This window comes from Carcharodon carcharias, chromosome 11 (assembly GCF_017639515.1).
Source record: "Carcharodon carcharias isolate sCarCar2 chromosome 11, sCarCar2.pri, whole genome shotgun sequence".
In the NCBI taxonomy this organism is placed as follows: domain Eukaryota; kingdom Metazoa; phylum Chordata; class Chondrichthyes; order Lamniformes; family Lamnidae; genus Carcharodon; species Carcharodon carcharias.
Window position 1 is genome coordinate 67,329,790 of NC_054477.1, and position 14,447 is coordinate 67,344,236.

At 38.5% G+C, this 14,447-nt stretch overlaps 1 protein-coding gene across 1 annotated transcript in view; it reads right to left on the minus strand.

Moving 5' to 3' along the window:
• LOC121284081 (cytoplasmic dynein 2 heavy chain 1) overlaps positions 1–14,447 on the minus strand; it is a 770,821-nt gene that overhangs the window by 595,690 nt on the left and 160,684 nt on the right. The window contains exons 39-43 of the mRNA XM_041199129.1: positions 13,275–13,539; positions 11,806–12,013; positions 7,026–7,155; positions 3,454–3,609; positions 281–540 (exon numbers count right to left, since the gene is read on the minus strand). Coding sequence (XP_041055063.1) covers positions 281–540; positions 3,454–3,609; positions 7,026–7,155; positions 11,806–12,013; positions 13,275–13,539 — 1,019 coding nt within the window. The remainder of the gene's footprint in view (positions 1–280; positions 541–3,453; positions 3,610–7,025; positions 7,156–11,805; positions 12,014–13,274; positions 13,540–14,447) is intronic.

Genomic DNA, 14,447 nt, shown 5'->3' on the forward strand with positions numbered 1-14,447 from the left:
ATGTAGCACTAAGTTGATATCTGCTAACCCAAGTCTAATATGAATCAAACCATACACCTGTTGATATGTTTGTGAATTTATGCAGTCTTCAAGGTAAGGCTGGCAGATACTTCCACTTTTTGCATCAAATATCAGTACCATCAGGAACAATGCTGAGGAGAGTTCCCTCTACTCATTACCAATACGCTTAAATCTATTCACAGAAGAGTTCACCATGCAGCAAACCATCAAAAAATTATCATACAGTTAAGATGTGTGACTTCGCAAAGCAAAATCTTACCCTTTTCCACATCCTTCGGGTCCTACTAGTATAAATGGTTGTTTGCTGTTAGAACTTAACCATGGTTTAAAATAATCTAGCCCTCTTTGCATGTCAGGAGTTCGGATGACAGGAAGTTTCTGAGGGTTACTGAAATCATCAGCAGTCAGATTCTCTGGTTTCTCCATCTGATATGTCATGAGTCGTCCACTCTGTTGGTCATAATATGTGTCCAGAGTCTGCCGTGGATCTGGCGGTGATTCTCTTGCCCAGTTTAAAACCTGAGTTAAAATTAAATTGATATTTTTGAAAGCATTAGAGAACATTTGTTTAACAAACAAACATATTTTCAACACGTCAGCTTTTGTTTGAGATATGAATATTATAGCATTGATGGATTATATTAACAATGGAATGTTGCTAATGTCACTCTGCTCCTGACTGGAAGGATCCGCTGTGATAGAAATTTAGACTCACCAAGATCTGCACAGCAACTTGTGCCCTGCCCTTGACCACTTGCAAACTGCCACCCCATCTCCAACCTCCCTTTCCTCTTCAAAGTCCTTGAAAATGTTGTCGTCACACAAGTTTGTGCCCATCTTTCTCAAGTGAGGGTGCTTAACTTTGAATATGCTTCTTTTTCTTGCCACTTCATAATTTCTTTGTCAAAAGGGCAACAACATAACTGAAGATATGAAATAGAAAAAATCTTCTCAAACTATTGCTGTTGTGTTAGGAATATATGTTTGTAATGTGCAACTCTGAAAATAAATGTTTATAAAAAGTACATAAAGATTGGCCCCAGTTCTATCCTTAACCAACTGGCTTTCCGGAGTACAACATCTGTTGTATGCAGCGATGGATGATGAACCGTGGAATGTTGCTAATGTCACTCTGCTCCTGACTGGAAGGATCCGCTGTGATAGAAATTTAGAGTCACCAAGATCTGCACAGCAACTTGTGCCCTGCCCTTGACCACTTGCAAACTGCCACCCCATCTCCAACCTCCCTTTCCTCTTCAAAGTCCTTGCAAATGTTGTCGTCACACAAGTTTGTGCCATCTTTCTCAAAAAGCTATATCTGAATTTCTCTAATCAGGTTTCTGCCTTGTCACAGTACCAAAACAACTCTTATCAAAATCGCAAACGATATCTGACATGGCGGTAACAAAGGTAAACAATCCCTCCTTATCTTTTCGAACTGTTCGCAGCCTGTGGCACAGTTGATCACGTCATCTTCTGCCAACGCCACTCCACTGTCGTCCAGCTGGATAGGGCTGTGCTCGGCTGGTTCCACTCTTATCTACCTGATTGTAGGCAAGAAACACCCGCAATGGCTTCTCTTCTCACCCATACTATTGTCTTTAATGTCCCCCACAGATCGATTCTTGGCCCCTTCCATTTCTCATCCACATGCTACCCCTTGGTGACAATATTCCCAAAAACACAATGTCAGTTTCCACATGCACACTAATAACACATATCTCTACCTCATCACAATTTCTCTCGGTGTGCCCACTATCTCTAAATTGTTAGCCTGCTTGACCAACATCCAGTACTGGATGAGTACAAATTTCCACAATAAAATATTGGAAATAGCGAAGAAAATAACAAAGGTTGTTAGAAGTACTTCAGCTGTTGAAACATCGGTTCTTGTGGAGACAGTGGATATGGGATTCTATTTGTCAAACAATTTGAATGAGGTTCTGTATTGAATGTTAGGTAGATAATTGTTCATTTTTGAATAACGTACACTATACAAAAAGTGAGAGTGAGAAAAGGTTAAAGATTGATCTTGCTGGTTTGAAACAAATGCTCGAGTGAAAGGAATTCTCTGGAATTAAATAGATGCAAGTCATCAACTGTCTGATTATTTTACAAAAATAAATGCTTCTATGAAGAAATTGCTAGCAACCCTAGAGGGGTGTCTCACAATGTAATGCTTTGTACAGACAGAATATGGAACCTTTTTAATTTGTCTTGAATTTTTTGTTGTGCATATTAACTCTAATTTTATTTAAAGAGAAAGAAAGGAACCTGTTAACTGTATATCAATTGCATTTAATTATATGCACCTGGGGGACATTAATTGGAGTTTCACAAGCAGACATAAAGAGACACTCACAGAAACTGGGGTGTAGTTGAGTTAGGAGGTGTATGCTTGTAATGTTTCACTCTGTAAATAAATGCTAGACTGAGTAAAGATTGGCTTTAGTACGATCCTTCACCAAGTGACTTTCTTGAATATAACAACATACTTCACATGTGCCTATTCTAATTACCTCTTGCCACCTTCCACCCAACCCTCTATTCCTTTCATTCTCATATGTGCCTCAAGCTTCCTCTTAATTGTGCCAATAATATTTGCTTCAATCACTGATGAGTTCCACATTCTGTATGTGAAGAAATTCTTCCAAATTCTTTATCTGAACTACTAATGGCTTTCTTATATTTATTCCCCCTTGTTCTGAACCACCTACAAGTGGAAAATTTCACCTTTTCCACTTCTCCCTGATCTACTTCCTTTGCCATTTTTAATTACCCATATACATGCAGACCAAAGTCCCTTATTCTTTTGTTCCATTAAAATCTTACATTTAAGGTGTATTTAATTTCACTATTCCTAATTCCATAATGTATTTCACGTTTTCCTACATTAAATGGTGTCTGCCACCTATCTGCCTTTCCTACTAGCCTGTAGCTACCTGCAGTCTTTCAAAACCTTCAGTCACACTTTGCTAGATTCCCCAAGTTGGTATCAAATTTTGATGTTGTTCTATCCATCTATATGATTAATGTACAAAATAAATAAGACCACCTCAACCTAAACACTCATATATTTGTTGTCTTCCTCTTACTCCAAACCTTGTAAATTTTGCTCCAACTATTACTTTATCCATGTGGCTATATTCATTTCACCATAATGTTTGCTTACTGATGCTAATTTTGTGAATGTGACAGAAACCAGTAGATTACAAAGGAGACTGTTGGATATCAGTAAAGGTGGTACTGGGAAGCACTGAGCTGATTAATATACTCTACTCATGGTATTCCCAAGATTTACTTCACAAATTGTGAAAGCATAGAAACAGATTACATTTTGCTGAAGGTTACTTTTGTGAAGCTTTGGTATTACGTAGTTCAATTCTCTAAACTTCTGTACAACATAATTTAAAAGATAGTGACGTTACATACCTCCTTAGAAAATTCTTGTCGTGATTTCATGTTAAGATTACCACCAAGACCTCTAATTAGACTAACAACGAACTGCCCACGATCCATACAACCATGAAGATGAGACAAGCCATTCAAAACAGTTCCAACAAGACTAGTTTCCACCACAAAGTCATTCTGAAAAGACAAGAATCATGCTTTTATTTTGAAAAATCAATAATTCTCATAGTTTAAATTCTAATTTTACTCTAATTATTAGCCTAGTGTTGAATTTACTGATTCAGGCTAATTATATATTTGATCAGCTTCACTGATAACAAATAATACTTGAATATTTTGTCAAAAAAGGCTACAGAATGTACCAAAAATTTTCCATGTTCCTTTGACCTTGGTGCTATTTTATAACCATACTAGATAATGTAGAATAGTAGACATGAGGAAAAGTATGCACATTTTGGTTGGTGTTTGACTAATGTCTTGAAGCTGTTAATATATTTTGGAAAATATTTTTCTTTTAAAATAAAAGTTTAGTCTGCAGGAGTGTCTTAATTAAAGTCAGCTAGTCTGGGTGCTTTGATTTGTACTAGTTTGAGATGTAAACTGAAAGGCAAGGCGTATTTGCATTTTTTGAATAGAGCATTCAAGAAGTCGGGTGAAAACTTGACAACTATCTAGCAGATACCAAGCAATATGTTTATATTATTAATATAATTGGTACATTGAAAGGGGTTTCATTGTTAAAAGGTGAGACAATGAGAATTTGAATTCAATCAGTGGTGGAAGGTATAACTTCAGCAGTTTTCGGGTGTGCAGAGCAGAGGCAATTAAAGATCAAAAGGCAGCTGCAAGCCTCCAACTGGCTCTGCAGTGAAAAGAACCTCATTTTGAATTTGTAAAGGTGAAAATGCTTTGCCTGGTGTTTGGTTAAGTCTATGAGTTGCTGTTGCCTTAATGGAGATTAGTTTGGGAATTTGTAAAAGTTATGATAGTAGTAATTTGTAGCCATGTGTAGATATTTTAACCTGTGTAAATTAACAAAACGTTTCAATTAGTTTAATGTAAAGCCTCGCGAACTGGTGGTCTGATTCCTGAATTTAGAGTCGCATCTCAAACATAACACTTAAAATTATAGGTTGTGACAGTTGTTTAAAGTTTCCCTCTGAGAATTTTAAATAACTCTGCTTTATCAACTGCTTCATAACACTTGGTCATAACACCAAGTTTTTTTTAAATTGTGCAGCAATTATTGGTTCTTTCTTGTGTTCTTATATTAGGTTAAGACATGCTAAAAATTGGAAACAGCAAGCAAGAGAGCAGAAACCTGTTACAAATAAACAGTTACTGCTAGAGAACAGGGATGTTATTTCAAGTTTAGCTCTAAGCCAAAAACTCTTTCTTACCTTTATAACTTCGAACATAACACTGGGCATAATAATTCAGCTTTCAAAATGCATAAATAAAGCTAAACTATGGGTGACAATAGTTAGAAAGTAGTTACTGTTCATAACAATATTGAAAGAGCTTGCATTTTACAAGTGATTAGTTTTTATATTGATAAATGCAAGTTCATGTAATGCATATGTAAATAATGAACAATGCATTCTGCTTTTGAACTCTAGGAACAATCAGGACTACCATAATGATCTTTTCCAGTCCTATACAACCCAATGTTCCTATAAGAATTAGCAATACTAAGGCAGACTAGACTGTAGACACATTTACATCACCAATGTCATTAACTTTTGATATGTTGTTCTGTAGCAATCAGTACAGCTCTGAAAATAAAGGTGACATCTTTCAAGACCCAACAGCTGAGCAATTTTACAATTTTCAAGGGTCTTTCCTTCTACCTGCAAAACCAGCTAAAGGCACAAAGTTAGTTCTGCTTATTAGTGTGCTCAGACTAAAGCTGCATAAAGCTGCACCAGGACATGAGAATGCATGACTCAATAAGCTGCCCAGCACCTGTTCTGCAACTGTAACCTGATAGTTTTCCCCGTCCAAGTATAAGATAGGAAAATATTATTTAAAAATGTCAGACAACTTAGAAGAGTTCAATGAAATTCACAAAATTCCTTACTTTTGAACTAAATTGCCAACTAATGCATTGAACACTGAAAAGTACAGATTTTGATTAAAACAGATTATACATTTTGTTCATAAATTTTTGCATTTGCAACTGTAGGTACATACCAAGTCAAAGCCTAAAATGCACTTAGGTTTGATACTCATGGGCAACTCAACAGCAACTACTGTACCTGTATCCAGGAAAGGCAGTTGATATTTATAATAATCAACAATGAACAAAGAATGAACAAACCTTGTCCTGCATAATTCTCAAATAAGTGGAATAACCATTTAAAGGGATGTAAATTTCCCATTAAAATGACAATGAATCCCAGGTGATAATGATATCAACTTTTCTGCCTGTCTGATGTTCAAACTCTCATCCATACCGTTATGATCTCGGTCAAGACCAGTAATATTTTTTAAGGAAAGAAGAAATCCAAAATCCCAGTTATTTACTGAAAAAATGAAGCCAAAAGATCCCATGGTTTAAAACAAAAGATTTTTTACTGTACAAGAGTCAAACAAAGCAAACACTGAATACTATCTTGGGTAATTATCTTATACTCTAAAACCCAGAATCAACATAAGTTAGGCATGTATTGACAGGCAAATTGTGGTTGATTATAAACTATAAATTACACATTAAATGGCAAATACAACTAAGAGAGACCTGATGAATTGCATCAGCAGTCCGCTCAGCATGTCATTAATCTCAGTCACAAAATTCTTCAAAACTCTGTCTTCCTCACAAAGGATTTCAGCTCCTACTCTTCTAATATTTAATAGCAGCACACAACCAACCTGAGTTCCACAGGCACAGTCTGAACCAAAAATGGCACACATCTGCAGAACTTCCTCAAATCCTTTTATAGCATTACATTGGTGGATCTACACCATTTGAATTTTTCAAGCAACAGAAACAGCTGCAGCAACTATATATTTGCCTATTCGCAGCTTCTAGATCTAGCCTCTGTCTTCTTCAGCCTATACTGCACCACTGGGATCATTATCTGAGCTCTAATGATACCTATATGGTTTCAACCAATTTCAGTCTCGCCAGAAGTCTTGGTTTCCAATCTCACTTTCAGTTTAAAGTTTCCTTCCTCAGTTTCCCTTTTCAGTTTCCCTATTCAATTACCATCTGTCTCAAAAAACACAAGCTTTGAAACTACGGATTCCATCACAATAACGTTCTCACTTCCAGACAACTATTCCAATTGCTCTCCTGAACGACCTCCCATCCTGGGCCCTCCGTAAGCTTCAGCTCATCTAAAATTGTACTGCCACTAGCTCTTGCCAATCCATTTGACGGGCAAGGCTAATTCTAAAATATTTAGAATCCAAAATGTCCTCACACGATGGGTAAGCTTTACAGTATCTGCTTAACAATTCACTCTAATTGCATTCAAGTGTAGGAATGCACTGGTGTAAAAGAAGTATGAGTTACACTTCATAAAATAATTAACTAAAAATACATATCTGCTTTAACCTGTCTTGAATAAGAGTTTATAAAGGCCACTCACCTGCTTCAAAACCCAATTCAAACACTTTTCAAAGTAGTCTCCTATCCAGCTTTCAAGATTGCTCCGGCATTCATCTACCTGGTTTCGTAGCCAAGATTTCACCAAAGAACTTACATCTGTATCTTCATCACTATAATGCAAAGAAATCAGAAACAAGTTCAGGTTTTGTGATTTTTTTAAAACAAAAATCAACTTATTTTATTATTCTTTTACTTTTCCCACAGTGTTAACATTTAAATTTTGGTGAAATCTAGCAAATAATGTTATTTATTTTTATATCTCGCAGTGTGACTGCTTCATTTCCTTTCAACAGCACCGTCCTAACCTGCAACCTCCACCACCTAGGACAAGGGTAGCAGATGCATGAGAACACCACCACCTGCAAGTTCCCCACCAAGTCACACACCATCCTGGCTTGGATGTACATCGCCATTCCCTCACTGTCGCTGGGTCAAAATCCTGCAACTCCCTTCCTAACAGCACTGTGGGTGTTCCTATAATACATGGACACAGCGTTCAAGGCAGCAGCTCACCACATCTTCTCAAGAGCAATTAGGGATAGGCAATAAATGCTGGCCTAGCCAGCGACACCCAAATCCTGTAAGTGAATAAAAAAAGCTGATGGAATCCAGGGAAGAGTAGCAAGTTGAGCCAAAATTGGTTCAATGGCAGGAAGCAAAGAGTTATGATTGACAGGTATTTTAATGGCTGGGAGACTGCTCCACTGGGGTTCCACAGGGCTCAGTACTGGGTCCTTTGCTGTTTGTAATATTTATGAATGATTTAAACTTAAATGTAGGGGGCACGATTAAGAAGTTTGCAAAGGATAGAAAAATTGGCCATGTGACAGGAAGACATCAACAGACTGGTCAGGTGGATAGAAATGTGTGAAATGCAATTCAATCCAGAGAAGTGGGAGATAATGCATTTGGGGAGGACAATCAAGGTAAGGGAATACAATAAATGGTAGATTCTGAAAAGTGTAGGGGAACATATGGACCTTGGATTATATGCCTACAGATCTTTGAAGGTAGCAGGAGGGGAAGCTAAGGCAGTCAAGAAGGCATACAGGATACTTTCCTTTATTAGGTGAGGTCTAGAGTACAAGAGCAGAGGGGTTATATTTGAATTGTCTAATACACTAGTTATAATTCAGCTGGAGTATTGCATACAGTTCTGGTCACAGCATTACAGGAAAGAATATGATCATACCGAAGAATACAAAAGAGATTTACAAGCCAGGAGTGAAGAACTTGAGCTGTGAGGGAAGATTGGAAGTAGGGTGGGTTTATTTTCTTTGTAACAGTAGAGGCTAAGGGGAGGTTTAATTATGATGCATATAATTATGAAGGGCCTAGCTAAAGTGGATAGGAAGGACCTAATTCCTATAGTAGAGAGGCCATTAACCAGGAGGTATAGATTTAAAGTAGCCAGTGGAGGAATTAGGGGGGAGTTGTGAATAATTATTTTTCACTTAGAGGGTGGTAAGGGTCTGGAACTCACTGTCTGAAACATTGGTAGAGGTAGAAACCCTCATCACATTTAAAGAGCACTATGATATGCACTTGAGGTATTATAATCTACTGGGCTACAGGCCAAGAAATGAAAGTTGGAATTATACTGGATAGTTCTTTTACAGCCAAGACATACTTGATGGGCCGAAAGCCCTCCTTCTGTGCTGTAAACCTATGTTTCTGAGTAAGCTGTTAAAACCACATATTTAAATGCAATGCATTCTAATGTCCTTAACTTTATTCAAAATTATCATGCTAACAAGTAGAAGTCCACGCTTAGAGCATTCTGGGGGTGAAAGACAGAAAATGGTAATAAATGAAAGGCAGCTTAATTAGTTAAGGCTGCATGTATTGATGTCGCTTCAACAGGGCGAGCATGTGTAGATATAGTCAATGACATCAAAGACAGCAACGTCCTGCCTGGTGGGATTAGGGAATTGGTTCCCTAATTCTTTAAAGATAGAATAAAAAGTAAATAAGGCAACATTGTGGGAAATAAGAGTGAAATGGAATTACATTTAAAGGTAAACAGTAAAGTAAGAAAGCTATTTAAAAATAAATAACAAACAAATTTGGAACGAATCCAGAATCCTGAAGCTGGTGCAGGCAGAGGAATCCAAAATCTGCGCCGGACTTTCAATTTATAATCATTTAGTGAGTTGGTAAAAATCAATAAAAACATATTTTGAATAAATTATTCTTTAAGAAAAAAATCTTATCGTTCAATGTGAGGCTTGAAACCACAACCCCAAGATTGCGTCTTACTGAGCTGATGGGGCTGTGTCGGAACTCCCAGAACACTGCCTTTCCAAACTTTTTAATCATGCCCAAAGCATGGTTAGACAAATTAATTATTTGTCATTTAGATATCTTTAATTACCAGTTCAGTGCTCAGAAAATGCTGAAAGCAAATGACATTCTTTCATTCTCATTAGCAAATCTGGAACTCAGAGATAACATGGTCATAGTCTTGTCTACAAGCGCTGGTCAGAGGCTAGGAATTCTGCAGTGAGTAACTCACCCCCTGACTCCCCAAAAGCTGTCCACCATTTACAAGGCACAAGTTAGGAGTGTGTCAGAATACTCTCCACAAGCCTGGGTTAGTATATCTCCAACAGCACTCCAAAAGCTTGATACTATCCAGGACAACGCACCCAAACCACCAACCTAAATATTCACTCCCTCCACCGCAGGGTGGCAGCGGTGTGTACTGTATACAAGATGCACTGCAGCAACTCACCAAGCGTCCTTTGACAGCACCTTCCAAACCTGCGACCTCTACCACCTTGAACAGGGATGTCCAACCTTTTCACCTGAGGGGCCACAGTTCAATTTTTTTCTCACTCACAGGGCCAGTCGGAAAATATTGGAAAGGTAAGGCAATTAAAATGTATCTTGCCAGTATCAAAACAACAAAAAATGGGCATTTTTATGAACAAGCTTCAAATCAGAAGACTAATTTATTAGCTTACTTTTCGTCACTATATTGAACACTGATTTAGTGAGCTATCTGGCATTGGAGCTGCTACACCAAGGTGGTAGGTGATTCCTAAGTGACCCAACACTGCTAAAACTATTGCCTATCACACATTTAAATCACCTCTCATTTACTTATTCATGCACAGCCCAGCACGGTTGCTTTCTGGGACAGATCAGGTCAACTTCCACACACCACCCCCCTCCCCCAGGGCACATACTGAGACGCTGTTGACAGTTCCAATGAGCTTGACAGTTCATGAGTTTATGCACTTTTTACACACATTCATGTCTAATTTTAATAATTCCAAAGATCACTTGGCCCCCCCCGCACCCCCCCAAAGGTCACCTGACCTCCCCCTATGACCATGATGTGTCCCATGACCAGATCCAAAGGGATACCTTACCTGGTTATCCAAAGAAACGCATTCAGACCTGCTCTTACTAGGTTTAATCTGCACACTTCAGAATTTTCACTTCTGGGCTCCCAAAATCTGACTGAGTGGATGCAGCTGATGATTTAAATAGCCAGCTGCCTCCATGAATTACTCCCACTTCCACGAAAATGGGAAGTGCTGTGTTCAGGGCCGGGAATTGCGATTTCTGAGTTGTCCACCGTGAGACTTCATGAGGGCCAGAGACAATATTGAAGACTCCCAGGGCAACTCCCTCCCAACTATATATCATTGATGCTCCACCTCTGATGGGCCTGTCCTATCGGTGGAACAGGGCATACCCAGGGATGGTGATGTTGGTGTCTGCGGCATTATCTATAGGGAATGAATCTGTGAGTATGACTATGTCAGGCTTTTGCTTGACCAAGCTGTCGGATCGCTCTCCCAATTCTGGCACATAGACATAAGTAAAGAGGACTTCACATGGTTGATAGGGCTGGTTGCGCCATTGCCGTTTCCAGTGCCAGGCAGTCCATCCGGTTTCATTCATTTTTTAGACTTCATAGCAGTTTGATACAATTGAGTGGCTTGCTAGGCCATTTCAGAGGGCAGTTAAGAGTCAACCACATTGCTGCGAATCTGGAGTCACTTGTAGGCCAGGCCAGGTAAGGGCAGCAGATTTCCTTCCCTAAAGGGCATTAGAGTACCAGATGGGTTTTTACATCAATCAACAATGGTTTTGTGGTCACTATAACCGAGATTAGCTTTTAATTCCAGATGTAATAATTGAATTTAAATTCCACCTGTTGCTGTGGGGGATTTGAACCCATGTCCCCAGAGCATTAGCCTGGGCCTCTGGATTATTGCTAGGCCAGTGACATTACCACTATGCCGACGTCTGCCCCTAATTATGCCAGATTTTATGCATACAGGGACAGCAGCAGTCATGATCTACAAAATCCCCTGTCTGCCTTCTCAGGTGGGTGTGCAAGATCCTATGGCACTATTGGAAAAAGAGCTAGGGGAATCCTCCCTGGTGTCCTGGCCAATATTTATCTCTCAGCCAACATCACTAACACAGATTTTCTTATTGCTGTTAGTGGTATCTTGTATTGTGGCTGCAGCATTTTCTATATTACAACAGTGACAAGACTTCAAAAGTACTTCATTAGCTCTTATGAGCTTTGGAATATCCCAAAGTTATAAAAGATGTTATATAAACACAAACTTTTTTTTTCCTTCAAATTGCTTGTTGTATGGATATCAACTGCAGTGACTTTAGTGCACAAGATATTAAAGAAATATTGCTGGTAATTTTATCTGAACACAAGTGAAAGCATTTGCAATAGCTTATATTCAACATAACAGAACAATCTGAATTATAAGCAAACTCACCTAAGGAAGATCATTCCCATTCTGGATATTGTAGCAGGAGATGCACAGCTAAGATCATGAGTTTCAAATAGAAAGTTAACATTTGGTCCAAACTGGATCCTTTCTCCGCTTGGCATGGTGAGCAGCCGATTATCATCTAGTACTGAGTTTAAGGACTCAATCCACTCAGGATCAATGTCCCCATCACAGATAATCCAGGAGTGAACTTCTAAAGCAGAGCACAGAATAAATATAACCTTCAATAATGGGTTAGGTTTTCAAGAGCTTGTAATGAAGAGCTAGTAAGACTGAGGGGCTGATTGGGTCGCATCCCAACTTACGTTGCTCTAACATTCCAACCATGCTGCCCTTGGTTGCATAGGCCCTAAACTTTGGAATTCCCTCCCTAAACCTCTCTTGTTTTCCCATCTTCCTTTAAATTGCTTCTTAAACCTCTCTCTTTTACCAAACATTTGTTCACTTGTCCTGATATCTCTTTATGGCTCAGTGTCAATTTAATTATACTTTTACTGGGTTATATAAATACAAGTTGCTTCTGTTGTTTACATGTTTTCTTTCTCCTCTTCTGAAGGCAAAGTATGGATTCATGGGCAATAGCCATTAAGCAAATCGCACAAGAGAACATTTTTCTTGTCTAACTCTGGACATGGAATGTCAGCTAGCTACTGAACTGTAGGAAATTTCACTGCAGAGTTCAATGTTACCCTGACCTGTGATCCACACTCCCAGGAGAAGCTGTTGAGAGCACAATCAGGAGCAAGTATCTCAGCTATCTTTCCACAGCCCAGATACTCCAAGACCACTGTATGATCCTATTACTGTACAGCTGTGTTCGACCTAGCACAGTTCATGGATCAAACCTGAAGCCTTCTTGATTTGCACACATTCTAAATGGAATAGCTGGTGGGGTGAGGGTGGTAGTTATTAATGTGTATAGATGTTTACACTACAGGTAATAAAGATTTTTTTGAGTTTATAACAAGCTACTTTGTTATTAAAATCGGGATTCAACATAGTAAGAGACCGTTAATCAAAACAACAACTTTTATTTACATTACGCCTTTAACACAAAGTGAAACAACTACTTAAACACTTAAGTCTCAATAAAAATATTTATTTTGAAAGGATCTTTTTCATTGAAATCAGATTTCCTGCAAACTGAACTCAAGGGACAGGTTATTTCCACACACTCCAAACCTCCCAAAAATGTCATACAATGCAATAGTCACGAACTACAGTTTTTACAACATTAAAATTTTATCTAGATATCATAAACCAAAAACATTTGCACTCTCATTTTAACTTATATTGTAGAGTATCATTAAATAATAAAATTTCAACTTTAACTGTTTGTCTGTATTTTATATGTGGGCTTAATAGTTTATTTTGGCTTTATTTTAAATTTGTATGCATTGCTTCTTCCCTCAGCCAATTAATAGTTTTATATTAGTTGCATCATGACTTCTTACCCTGTGGCTCTCGAACAACCTGACGAGCACTATTTGTTAACACACCATCAGACCATTCTCGGGTATCCATGTCAATGTGACCCAGGAGCTGCTGGCGTGGCATGGCTTTGGGATTCATTGTGTACTGCTTCACTGTCTTGTTTATTTTACCGAGAGCTGTCCGTAACATTCGCCATAGTGTCGATTTTCCTGCACCACTTGGACCCACAATAACTACTCCCATCCTCTGGCGCAGTTGTTCAAAAAGTTCCAAAGCCTTCTTTATCTAGAAAAATTAAGCAGTTATACAAGTTTAAGCAAGGAAAACATATTCTCATTTGATGACCAAGTAGATGAGATTGTCAACAGCTTTCATACCCGGAAAACGTCAGGATATTTCATCATTTTTGTTGAAAACACTTTGATTTTGTTGAATGTATTAGAACAGATTTCCCAGAGATAGCTGCTGCCTAAGTCAACAGGAAAATTGGTCTATCATTTGAGATAACTATAATTTCCACCATTCAAATAACGTGGGCTTAGAATGAGGATCCATTAGATTAGTAACCATACCTGGGTTTTGTTACAATTATAAGATTTATAAGATTATTATTATATCTTGGGACTGTAACTTTAACTTTAGGGTAAACGAAGGGGTTATGTGGCCTGTTCTAAAGTCTGCTGACAGTAAGTCTGGGTGGTTTGATTGTCATAGAGTTCAAAGGAAGGCTTAGATGGTTTTACTGAGAAGGTGCAAGGTATTTATGCTGGGGGACAATAACAGTAGTCACTGAGTTTACCGTGAGTATGCTATGAGTCCCCCAAAGTCCCAGAAAAGTGACGTTGGTATTGGGCGATAAACAGTTGCCCATTTACTTCCAGGAATGAAAGGCGCTTGGGATCAAGGATAGCTAATTGGCATTTAACCTGGGCTCACAGTTAATGTGTTTCACACTGCCATGGGTAAAAGGGTAGAGGAAGCCATTTTTGAGATCAGGTTACAAGCTTCCCTACACATCAATGAATATTGCAATATTGTCTGGTCAGCAGAGAGAAAAGGCTGCTTGGCTTTGCAAGCTACCACAACCAAATACAGGAGAGAGACGGTCTCTAGTTGAAGAGATGCATCCTGCAGCCATCTAAGGATTGTAAGAGATTTATCGTGGCATGGCCAAGGGGAAGAATCATCGGAAC